This window comes from Salmo salar, chromosome 21, assembly GCF_965601325.2.
Source record: "Salmo salar chromosome 21, fSalSal1, whole genome shotgun sequence".
Lineage (NCBI taxonomy): Eukaryota > Metazoa > Chordata > Actinopteri > Salmoniformes > Salmonidae > Salmo > Salmo salar.
Genome location: NC_138311.1, coordinates 43,196,676 through 43,209,398, shown reverse-complemented (window position 1 = coordinate 43,209,398; position 12,723 = coordinate 43,196,676). Strand labels below are relative to the sequence as shown.

Genomic DNA, 12,723 nt, shown 5'->3' with positions numbered 1-12,723 from the left:
ATTGAGACCAGCTTTTATTTTTCAAGGGAGCCCTGCATATACAATGTCATAGAACTAAGAAATCTATCAATATAAAATTGAATTTCCTCACATTAAATGAATTATCTTTATAAAATGTATTACTTAAAAAGCAAGGCCATACACAGCAAACATAGGTCCAACTCCATATATACATTACATGACCAAAAGTATGTAGACACCTGCTCGTAAAACATCTCATTCCAAAATCATGAGCATTAACATGGAGTTGGTCCCCCCTTTGCTGCTATAACAGCCTCCACTCTTCTGGGAAGGCATTCCACTAGATGTTGGAACATTGCTGCGGGGATTTACTTCCATTCAGCCACAAGACCATTTGAGGTTGGGCAATGATGTTGGGTGATTAGGCCTGGCTCGCAGTCTGCGTTCCAATTCATCCCAAAGGTGTTCGATGGGGTTGAGGTCAGGGCTCTGTGCAGGCCAGTCAAGTTCTTCCACACCGATCCCCTCGCTTTGTGCACGGGGGCATTGTCATGCTGAAACAGGAAAGGGCCTTCCGCAAACTGTTGCCACAAAGTTGAAAGCACAGAATTGTCTAGAATGTCATTGTATGCTGTAGCATTAAGATTTCCCTTCACTGGAACTAAGGGGCCTAGCTCAAACCATGAAAAACAACCCCAGACCATTATTCCTCCTCCAGCAAATTTTACAGTTGGCACTATGCATTGGGGCAGGTAGCGTTCTCCTGGCATCTGCCAAACCCAGATTCATTCGTCAGACTGCCAGATGATCAAGCGTGATTCATCACTCCAGAGAACACGTTTCGACTGCTCCAATGGCGGCAAGCTTTACACCACTCCAGCCGACGCTTGGCAATCTTAGACTTGTGCACGGCGGCTCGGCCATGGAAACCAATTTCATGAAGCTCCCGACGAACTGCTCTTGTGCTGACATTGCTTCCAGAGGCAGTTTGGAACTCGGTAGTGAGTGTTGCAACTGAGGACAGACGATTTTTATGTGCTACGAGCTTCAGCACTCAGCGGTCCTGTTCTGTGAGCTTGTATGGCCTACCACTTCGCGGCTGAGCTGTTGTTGTTCCTAGATGTTTCCACTTCACAATAACAGCACATACATTTGACCGGAGCAGTTCTAACAGGGCAGAAATTTGACAAACTGACTTGTTGGAAAGGTGGCATCCTATGACGGTGCCATGTTGAAAGTCACTGAGCTCTTCAGTAAGGCCATTCTACTGCCAGTGTTTGTCTATGGAGATTGGAAGGCTGTGTGCTCGATTTTATACACCTGTCAGCAACGGGTATGGCTGAAATAGCCGAATCCACTAAATTAAATAAGTGTCCACATACTTTCGTATATAGTGCATCTATTTAAGTTAATTTAACTATATTTGTGCTAGACCTGAAGCCAGATGGTTAGCGTACTGTAGTTAGCTGGGGGTACTGTAGTTAGCTGGGGGTACTGTAGTTAGCTGGGGGTACTGTAGTTAGCGTAGTTTACCTTCTGCTGCACGGCTCCAGTGATGTAGGTGAAGTAGTGAGGGGCAAAGTCCAGGAAGGACTGAACCTCTAGTCTGGGCATCTGCTTCAGGATGAATCGGTCATCTGAGGGAGGGAGGGAGGGTAAAGATACACAGTGAGGTACAACAGACATATTTAAAAGGCGTCTCTTGACCTCAAAATGGGACTTCCTGGTAAATAGAAGTTAAAAATAAAACAATATGGCTCTGGTGTTGCCGGTCACCTTCGGTGGCATAGAAGACGGCCCCAGACTTGCCACCACGGGCCTGCCAGTTGACACAGTGGGACAGCGAGCGAACAAAGTCATCCTCCGTACTCTCCATTATCTCCGCTCTCATCTTGTGGAACTCCTCAGCATAGTAGATCCTACAGTAGAACTTAGCATTGGCATCAGAGAACTCTGCAGGAGAGAGAGAGAGAGGGGACAGAATGAGATGGGTTACTGACTAGGCCTTATGCTTGTTATTGAGAGGAAGTTTGCAGGCTAAGAGGTGATGCCATTCCAAAGGGAAATCCAATGAGAAATGCATTTACTCACGTAATTCAATATGAGGGTTTCCTGTTGACTTTTTATGGTTGTCTCCTATGTCTGCATCTTCTGTTCAGAGCAAAAGAAAAACATGCTAGGAACTCCAGAAACATTACATACTACAGTCGTGGCCAAAAGTTTTGAGAATGACACAAATATTAATTTTCACAAAGTCTGCTGCCTCAGTTTGTATGATGGCAATTTCCATATACTCCAGAATGTTATGAAGAGTGAAGTCCCTCTTTGCCATGCAAATGAACTGAATCCCCCCCAAAACATTTCCACTACATTTCAGCCCTGCCACAAAAGGACCAGCTGACATCATGTCAGTGATTCTCTCGTTAACACAGGTGTGAGTGTTGACGAGGACAAGGCTGGATATCACTCTGTCATGCTGATTGAGTTCGAATAACAGACTGGAAGCTTCAAAGGAGGGTGGTGCTTGGAATCATGGTTCTTCCTCTGTCAACCATGGTTACCTGCAAGGAAACACATGCCATCATCATTGCTTTGCACAAAAAGGGCTTCACAGGCAAGGATATTGCTGCCAGTAAGATTGATTTAGGTACAACCATTTATTGGATCAAGAACTTCAAGGAGAGCGGTTCAATTGTTGTGAAGGCGGCTTCAGGGCACCCAAGAAAGTCCAGCAAGCGCTAGGACCGTCTCCTAAAGTTGATTCAGCTGTGGGATCGGGGCACCATCTGCACGCACAGTGAGGCGAAGACTTTTGGAGGATGGCCTGGTGTCAAGAAGGGTAGCAAAGAAGCTACTTCTCTCCAGGAAAAACAGAGACAGACTGATATTCTGCAAAAGGAACAGGGATTTGACTGCTGAGGACTGGGGTAAAGTCATTTTCTCTGATAACTCCCCTTTCCGATTGTTTGGGGCATCCGGAAAAAAGCTTGTGCGGAGAAGACAAGGTGAGCGCTACCATCAGTCCTGTGTCATGCCAACAGTAAAGCATCCTGAGACCGTTCATGTGTAGGGTTGCTTCTCAGCCAAGGCAGTGGGCTGACTCACAATTTTGCCTAAGAGCACAGCCATGAATAAAGAATGGTACCAACACATCCTCTGAGAGCAACTTCTCCCAACCATCCAGGAACAGTTTGGTGACGAACAATGCCTTTTCCAGCATGATGGAGCACCTTGCCATAAGGCAAAAGTGATAACTAAGTGGCTCGGGGAACAAAACATCGATATTTTGGGTCCGTGGCCAGGAAACTCCCCAGACCTTTATCCCATTGAGAACTTGTGGTCAATCCTCAAGAGGCGGGTGAACAAACAAAAACCCACAAATTCTGATCAACTCCAAGCATTGATTATGTAAGAATGGGCTGCCATCAGTCAGGATGTGGCCCAGAAGTTAATTGACAGCATGCCAAGGCGGATTGCAGAGGTCTTGAAAAAGGGTCAACACTGCAAATATTGACTCTTTGCATCAACTTCATGTAATTGTCAATAAAAGCCTTTGACACGTATGAAATGCTTGTAATTATACTTCAGTATTCCATAGTAACATCTGACAAAAATATCTAAAGACCCTGAAGCAGCAAACTTTGTGGAAATTAATATTTGTGTCATTCTCAAAACTTTTGGCCACGACTGTACATCAGAAGAGAGTTAAACTGATTTTCTAGTACCGCCCCTCTCATGTTGCCCCTTGACCTTGAGACCTTGTCCACTACTCACTAAGAGGGTCAGAGTCCATGCTGCTGCGGCCCAGACCCATCTGGGAGGAGGCGGTCTCGTTGGGCTTGGCTGGGCTGTTCTTGACCCGGCTCTCTCCAGAGCTGCACAGACAAGATTATACATCAGGTGACACACACACACACACACACACACACAGTTGACATCTGCAGGAGCAGTGTGGTGTACCTGGTGGACAGGGTGGTGTCCTCGCCTCCTGTCTTCCACAGTTCATCCAGAGCACTCTTATACTCCTTACAGCTAGAGGTTGGGCAGAGGTCATTCAAATATCATTAAAACAACAAAAACTTTGAACAGAAATGTCAGGCATGTGAAGAGACTGGAGAAGAGTTGGACAGGAGCTGTTACCTGAGAGCGAATGAGATGATGGAGCTGGGTTCTCTCTCACACACGGCGATGGGCACTCTCTCATGCTCATACATCAGATAATGCTTGTCTGGTTCACTGACGAACAAAAGACAATAGTAAACAGTACAATACACTTTATTGATCCATTATATTAGGATATTTTTGATTTGGGCTTTCACAGTGCCCAGTCCCGACACACAACACGGCAGCACAGGGTCATCCGCAGTGCAGTGCCCTGGAGCAGGTTAGAGGTTAAGTGCCTTGCTCAAGGGCACACCAGCAGTATGTGTCACCTGAGATATTGATGATTTTTTCCAGTCAACACTAGGATTCAAGCTAAACATTACAACAAAGTAAGAAAATGAACAGGGCTCAATATAGTATGGGCATTTATATCAAATTCTATCTTATTTGGCTGATCATTCAACAATTTATACTACAGGCTAAAAGCCTATTCAGAGATAGTCATAATGTACACACAATGGGAATGGGATGGAGTTGTAACTGTTGCCTGGCATCAGGTTGGCTAGAATGGCCTTCATGGTGGACTTCTCTTTCACCTGGCTGTCATTGGAGCCCAACAGGTGTCCATCAAACACATCTAGGAGACAACGAGAATGAATTTAAGGACAGGAGTGGTCTGTATTTAGATACGCACTGTAGATCTAGAGAAAGAATAGGAAGCTAATGTGGGGGGTTGTGTGTGTATGTTCACCCTCTGGGATGCTGACGGAATCCTGGTCAGGGAAGCAGGGTCCAGAAGAGAGGGGTTCTGAGCCTGGTTCCCCTGGTGACGGTAATGCTAGCAATGACGACCCCCAGCTTGAGGGCATGGCAGTGAGGTGACGATCCTCTGTCCATCAAATAACAGACACGCCCATCAACTACAGTCTACCAATGAGAGTAGTATAGCATTCTGACTGAAAGCTGAACCAATCCCCTTACCTTTGTCAACATGTTGTACTAAAGGGGAGGGGTTGCGTGGAGAGGACTCCAGAGCACTTGGCTGTCAAACAAAAGAAACAACTTCACATTCCTTACGATCTGGTAGACTAAGTGCTTATCATATACTAAGCACTTCCAATCATCTGAATTCTATCAGGAATCTGTTGCACTGACCTTGCTGTCGTCTGTCTGTCGGTGTCTCCCAGGGCTGGCTGGGACAGACAGACGCTTCTTGCCCTTCTCCTGCTGGAACAGGTCCTGCAGCCTGGAGGTTACATGGGTCAACAAATCCATTCTCAGAAAGATCTCCCACTGACATCAATCATCTCTCTTTTCTTCTCTCTCGGCATTGTTGAGAAGGGTCCGTCAGTAAGCTTTTCACTGTTAGTCTACTTGGAAAACACCTGTTGTTTACCAAGCATGTGACTAATAAAATAGATTCTGATGTGAAAGTCTGATCCCAAGTTAGAATTCAGCCCTAAGGTCCAATTTTATGGACACAGATGAAGAGATTCATCCATTAAAAGTACTTCTTAGTCAAAGACTAGGCTTCATCTGTGTCTAGGAAACCGCCCCTAAAAGTTTAAACATTAAAAGCTGCTCTGAAGTCAGTATTCTCACCATAGAAATAAGAATGAATAGAAAGGGCCATCTCCAAGTCAATGATGGCATAATGGGTGGGCTGGCAGCCATTTTGAGAGTACCCATGCCGGGAAGTAAAAGCAAGAAGTTTACCCTTCAATCTGTGCTGTGATTTGTTGAGTCAAATCAACTGACATTACAAAAAAGACATTCAATTGCATGAGCCACATCAGTTAGCATCATTTGAATGAACATTCTGCATTACCAAGGCAATCCCACATCAGTTGATAGAACATTCCAAAATACCATGGACATTTTTGCATCACAATACCAGGCAGACATTGCGAGTGTACCAGTCCATAGGCAGGGTTAGAGTGTCCAAGCCCTCTCTATTCATTCTGATTTCTATGGTTCTCACCTGCTGTTCCAGGACTGCAGTGTTTCACACAGGCTCTGTTTCTTCACTACCACCGATTCCAGTACAGTCTGGAGCTGCTGGGGGGAGTCACTACCACAGGCCTGGAGACGAGCCTGCAGCTTCTCTATCCAGCTATGCAGATCTGCCTCCTCCATCTGAACACGCACACAAACAAAACGGATGGAAAACATGTGTTTGATACCGTTCCATTCCAGCCATTCCAATGAGCCCGTCCTCCGACGTAAAGCGACACCAGCCTCCACTGCGCTGTACATACTATACACAGTGGTCCTACCCTTTGGAGGAAGAACCTACATCTTTCTGTGCAAACAGGTCCTCCATCTTCTGCTCGCGTGTCTTGCTGAAGGTGTCCGTCTTCAGAGAGGTGAGGCGGTCATCTATGGCCAGGTACACCTGAGTCACCCTGACAAGAGGGAAGAGAGGGACAGAATGGAAAAGGCCTGGTTAGAAATAGATTATTCAGACTCTTAGCCTGGTCCCAGATCTGTTTGTGCGATCTTGCCAACTACTATGGTTATTGTCAGAGGACAATAACCATAGGAGTCGGCTATGCAGAACAAACAGATCTGGGATCAGGCAAGTTAAGGTCATGGTAGACAGACAACAGGTAGACCAGTTACTTCTGTGAGAAGTCCTTGAGGTCCTGCTGCATCCGGCCCTTGGAGGGCCCCTGGTTCCTGATGAAGATCTTAGGAGGAGGGAGGCAGACCTCTAGCAGTCTCACTGAGATGTAGCTGGTGGTTAGACAATTACAATGGCATGATGGACATATACATTTTACTACACTAACAACTATAGTGATCTTCATGTTCTGGTATTTAGAGGTCATTTGAAGATGTGGTAGGAATGATAAATGATGTATGGCTGGATAGAAATCAAAGCCCTGGCCTGTGTTTCCCACCTGAATGAGGCCACCATCTGGTTGTAGGAGAAGTACTGATGGTAGTCATGGTGGATGGAGTGGCCACAGGGCTCAGCATTAGCCCTCCTGGTATACTGGTGACCATAGAACCTCAGCTCCAGGTACTTAGCAAAGGACATGGACCATGAGTCATTAGACAGGGGCACCACAGGAGTCACCTACAGAGAGAGTAGAAGTGAGTAGAGTAGGAGAATATAGTAGAAGAGAGTAATGTAGAGTAGAAAAGAGTGACAGAGTAGGAATAGAATAGAAGAGTAGAATGGAGTAGGAGTAGAATAGAGTAGCAAAGAAAATAGTAGAGTAGAAGAGTAAAGTATAGTAGGAGAGTAGGGGTAGAGTATAGGCTAGTGGAGTATGAAGAGAGTATAGTAGAAGAGTATAGTTGAGTAGAGTAAAGTACAAGAGAGTATAGTGGAGTATGAAGAGAGTATAGCAGAGTAAAGAAAAGTATAGTAGACGAGTAAAGCAGAGTAGGAGTGAGTAGGAAGGTATAGTAGAAGAGAGTAAATTATAGTAGGATAGTATAGTAGAGTAGAAGAGTACAGTAGAAGAATAGGAGTACAGTTAAGTATAGAGTAGAAGAGTAAATTATAGTATAGTAGGAGAGTAAAGTAGAGTAAAATAAAGCATAAAGTAGAAGAGAATAAAGTCAATTATAGTAAAGTAGAAAGTATAGAGTAGGAGACTAGAAGAGAGTAAGGTAGAGTAGGGATATAGTAGAAAAGATTAGTGGAGTACGAAGAGAGTAAAGAAAAGTATAGTAGAAGAGTGTACAGTAAATAAATAATATAAAGTATAGTAGGAGAGAGTAAAATAAAGTATAGAGAAGTAAATTATAGGAGAGTAGAGTAGAAGAGAGTAAAGTAGGATAGTACAGTAGGAGTAAATTATAGTAGAGTAGAAGAGAAAATTATAGTAGGGGAGTATAGTACAGTAGGAGAGTAGAGTAGAAGAGAGTAAAGTATAATATAGAGTAGCATAGAAGAGAGTAGAGTAAAATAAAGTATAGAGTAGAGTAAATTGTAGTATAGTAGAGTAGAAGAGAGTAAAGTAATGTGGTACAGTAGGAGAGAGTAGAGTAAAGTAAAGAGTAGAAGAGTAAATTATAGTTTTGAAGAGTAAAGAGTAGGAGAGTAGAGTACAGTAAAGTATAGAGTAAAGTAGCAGAGTAGAATAGGAGAGTAGAATAGGAGAGTAAAGTATAGAGTAGAAGAGTAAATTATAGTAGGGGAGTATAGTACAGTGGAATAGGAGAGTAGAGTAAAGTATAGAGTAGAAGAGTAGAGTAGAAGAGTACATTTTAGTAAGGGAGTATAGTACAGTAGGAGAGTAGAGTAAAAGAGAGTATTGTAGAGAATAGAGTAGAAGAGAGTAAAATAAAATAGAGTAGAAGTAAATGATAGTAGAGTAAAGTAGGAGGGTACAGTAGGGGACTAGAGTAAAGAGTAGAAGAGAGGAGGATTAGAGTAGGAGAGTAAGATTAGAGTAGAAGAGAGTATAGTAGAGAAGAGAGTAGAGTATAGAGTCTGCTTAGCTTCAATCTCACAGCTTTGATCCTTGTATTCTACTCTACTCTCGAGTAAAATAAAGTATAGAAGAGAAAAGTACATTATAGTAGAGCAGAAGAGTGTAGAGTAGGCGAGTAGGAGAGAGTAAATTATAGTATAGTAGTAGAGTAAAATATAGTAGAGTAGAATAGAGTAGAGCATATTAGAGTAAAGTAGAGTAGAAGAGAGTATAGTAGAGTAGAATACAAGGATCAAAGCTGTGTGAGAGATTGAAGCTAAGCAGACCTGGACAGCAGCTTCATGCTCTAGCCAAGAACTGGCTGATAAGCATTTGATTTGTTGAACTAGGGGTGCTAGCTATAGGGCAAACGTGCAGTCCTGGGGGTAGTCATGGAATAGATAAGGAAACACGCAGATTAAAAAGTTACTGTACCTGTTTGCATATACGGCACCAGGAGTAGTTGAGGATGGTGTGTTGGTATCCAGGCACAGGAGAGTCCAGCTCCTTCAGAACGATCTGAACACAGCCACTGCCATGGACAAATCGTCGCACATGGTGCACCATGGGAGTCTCACAGAACATACTGGGGCACTGATAGGACGGTCTGTAAAACACACACGAAGAGGTGCTTCATTGAGTTATATTTTATTACATATCAGTGACAACCAAATGGATGGTAAAAGGTTTTATTGTAAATTCAATACAACAATTTGTCTGGTTCAGATTTCCCCCCTCACCTGAAACAGTATCTCTCCAGGAATATTCCTAGTGTGAGGTCATTCTTTCCGTAGAAGTCCATCGTGACCATCCTGTTGACAACAAATAAGTATTTGTGAATAGCTGACCTTTCAGAGTTCAGTCAGCTGGTCTTTCACAGCTGGTACGCAACACTTCTGTTGCACCTAAGGGGATAAATAAAGTAGTATTGAATTGAAGACCACCAGGGTTGAGTGGGGTTTACCAAGGACTGACGCAGGGGTTGGGGGCGTTGTTGGACTGGGCTGAGGAGCTGCTGAACAGAACACAGAGTCTCTGATGGTTCACTGGGTTCAGGCAGTCCAGCTGAAACGCATAAGTAATGGTGGTCAATGACAGCATAAAAACAGCACATAATGCTTTACAATCCAATAAAGCACTTCTCTTCAGCCCTGACTTAATATCTCTGGAGAGTGAGGGAAGTGGTGAGCTCTCATCAGTAGCCCACTGATCAGTAAACTAATATTGGTTAAGGGAGATTTTAAGTTAGATAGTTATTTTAACTCCACAGATACATCAGTGAGACTGTTGGAGATCTGCGCCATCTACCTCCTATATTGTGATGTGTCCTAACTACCTGGCCATGTCTCACCTTGGAGGCCCAGGTCATGTCGTTCTGTCCCGCTGGCTTCTCCTCCTCACAATCAGCCTTGACGGGGTGCTTGGGCGGCAGAGCCTCCCGGACCGGTGGCTGGGCGAAGGGGTCTGCCTCCTCCTGTCGGAGGCGGCCTCCTTGGGCACGGTAGTCTGCCAGCATCTTGGCCAAGTCCTGGCTGCTGCCCAGATGCTCTGCAATGCGGGCACTGGTAAGGCGGTGGGAGGGTAACACCTGGATGGGGCGAGGGCCTCCACCTGATTGGGTGGAGTCTTTGAGGAGTTGTCGCTTACGTCGACCGTCTAGTTCTTTGAAGTCCTTGTTTAGCAGTGGGGAGAGGTACACCTGTACGAGGAACTAGTATGTTACATCTCAAATATGAAAATATCTTATTGATCATTCGCCCAGCACTTAAGTGTTATGAGACGGCATATTGCGTATGCATGACAACCATGTTTTGTAGACATCTTCACTATGACCAACGACGTACAGAGGAATTGATGGTTACATAAACAGATTATCTGATATTCTATTGTACATTACTGAACAACAAAAAATGTTAAAAAGGTTGAAAAACCTTCAATAAATACAGTGAATGTTAACAAACAGACCTGTTGAGGAAAGTAGTCTCTGCTGGGGCAGCGTAGGCCAGCGGGGGAGAGGAGGAAGGGCTCTCTGAAAGTGATGAAGGGGGAGACACACAGGATGATGTCCTTCAGCTCCTGTTTGAAGCCTGCCGTCAGCGTCTTGAGATGGTCGTCCGTCGAGGCCACCTGCTCGGTGACAGAACAGACAAGGATATTGTTGGACACTCTTGGAGGACAATGGAAGTCGATTTAAAAATGCTTTTTTCTTATTAAAACCAATGTGTTTCTGCATGTAGCCTTAATCCTCACCTGCTCTGTGACAAACAGCCCAGTGTCATCCTGCAGGGGGTCTCTGAACAGCCTGGGGGCCGTCTCCGAACCAGAGCTCTCCTCCCACGACTCACCCCTCCCCGGAACCCCTGACCCGCTCGCCCCCACAGTCTCCTCCCCCTGCTCCAGCCCAATCTCATCTGTCAACTCCTCCAGGTCATCAATGAGGTAGGGTGGTGGCGGCGCCAGGGGATTGGACAACGGTGTGGAGGTCATGACCTCTGTTGACTCCATACCCTCGCCCACCAGGGAGGATGAGGACAGGAGTTGGTTCTTGGCAACTTTGACAACCTCAACATTTTTAGATGAGGAAGACTCCGATACAGACTTCCCCAGGGAAGGCTTCTCCTCCTCATCCACCAGCACAGTCTGTCCTCCCTGGAAGATGGTGCTCTGGTCGGTCTCATTTTCCTGGCTCTCCTCCTCGACGGTAGTGCTCTCCAGGAGGCAGGGGAAGCTGGTCTTGGCCAGGCTGGGAGGCATGGCGAACTCATCCATGAGAAAGGATATCTCTAGCTGGGAGTGGTAGGCCACACTCACCATGAGGACGATGATCTCCTTAACCCTGGCCAGCTCGTACTCAGACGCCCCGCGAAGCTTTATGGTACAGCCTAGCTGAGGAGGGCAGCCCTCGAAGAACATCAGAGTCTTCAACTCATCTGTCACAGAGAAGGGAAAGAGGAGAACACATTACATAGTTGTGCTGTGGCACTCAGGAGAGTCAGAATGAGCATGTAGATAAATCTAGTCTAGGCTGGAGGATGTTGTGAATGAAAGCACCTGGTTGCAGTATGTTGGTTTCATGTGTTGGATTATTTAAGTGAAATAGGTGTTATGAATGGCTTCCAATATCTAAGATAAAGAGATTTAAAAATGTAGATATGTAAGATGTACAATAAAAGCAGCATGTTGAGGGCAGAGTAGTTTCCACTCACTGTTGGCCAGCTGGAAGGAGTGTAGGTAGAACTTTTGGCAGGTTCCCAGTCGAGGCTTGGTGAGCAGCTGGTCCATAGACATGACCAGGTCCCCCTGGGTCATATGACTCACCCTGTCTAAGACTTGCTGCAGAGAACCAGAGGTGGGAAAGAGAGACTGAGGGCAGGCACGGCTAATAGACAGTTGAACGGGTTAAGCAGAAGAACAGGCTAACATGGCAACAGACACCATCATAAAGAGTAGTGAAACACTAGCTGCAGTAACCCATGGGGGGGGGGGGGGATTATTGTGGCCCTAGTGGCACAAAATAAAAGGTCTGACTGCTCAGAGATGCTTGGGGAAATGGTCACAACGGTGGACCAGCGTGTGTGTTTTAGGGGAGAGGGGTGTATCTGAGCTCCATGAACAAATCTCCCCATTCTTGCTAAATGTTGCGTTCCTTCTCAAACAGCTACAACTCGATATGCATTGACACATCAAGTCTTGGAGTTTGGCTCGGAGATGGAGTAACTGTTCAACATTCTAGCTTGTGGTTGTCTGTGGGGAAAGTGTGAGTATGTATCCCACATCTGTTGCTAAGGGGTAATGATTTTAGGGACAGTATAGGATGAGTCACAATTGTTTGACAAAAAAATTTGATTTTTGTAATGTCAGTCCTGGTTATAGTTAATCTTTCATATAAAGTGCCTACATTATTACACTATTTGTTAATTGTGGAAAAAGATTCAGATTAAAATCTTGCATATGTATTAGTATATTCTTTAAGTAACAGTATACAATACAAATCAGAGTGAGGGTGTTGGAAATGCTTTTGGCAGTTCATCTGCTGCTGTTTTGTGTGTGGTACTGTCTGCTCTTTTTATTAAAGGATGGGTCCCCATCTCTCAAAGACCCTAGGATGCAGCTGGACGGGGGTGGTCTTCCAGTCACTGGGACGACAGTCAAACCTGGGATGGGGGGAGGTTTTAGCGGTTGGAATAGAATAAAACTTTATTCTTCATCCAGAATGGACATTTTTATT

General features: G+C 45.0%; 1 protein-coding gene across 7 annotated transcripts in view; it reads right to left on the bottom strand.

The window, feature by feature from the left end:
• LOC100380630 (1-phosphatidylinositol 3-phosphate 5-kinase) overlaps positions 1-12,723 on the bottom strand; it is a 53,765-nt gene that overhangs the window by 2,121 nt on the left and 38,921 nt on the right. For 2 of the 7 annotated variants that reach the window (XM_014165291.3, XM_082967190.1), the window contains exons 19-39: positions 11,702-11,828; positions 10,746-11,425; positions 10,461-10,622; positions 9,847-10,194; positions 9,460-9,560; positions 9,236-9,307; positions 8,931-9,102; positions 6,969-7,147; positions 6,688-6,801; positions 6,362-6,470; positions 6,047-6,201; positions 5,221-5,311; positions 5,047-5,107; positions 4,817-4,954; positions 4,582-4,702; positions 4,102-4,197; positions 3,922-3,993; positions 3,736-3,836; positions 2,053-2,112; positions 1,738-1,914; positions 1,495-1,598 (exon numbers count right to left, since the gene is read on the bottom strand). In XM_014165291.3, coding sequence (XP_014020766.1) covers positions 1,495-1,598; positions 1,738-1,914; positions 2,053-2,112; positions 3,736-3,836; positions 3,922-3,993; positions 4,102-4,197; positions 4,582-4,702; positions 4,817-4,954; positions 5,047-5,107; positions 5,221-5,311; positions 6,047-6,201; positions 6,362-6,470; positions 6,688-6,801; positions 6,969-7,147; positions 8,931-9,102; positions 9,236-9,307; positions 9,460-9,560; positions 9,847-10,194; positions 10,461-10,622; positions 10,746-11,425; positions 11,702-11,828 — 3,240 coding nt within the window. The other 5 variants (XM_082967191.1, XM_082967193.1, XM_082967192.1 and 2 more) reach the window with 5 other exon arrangements.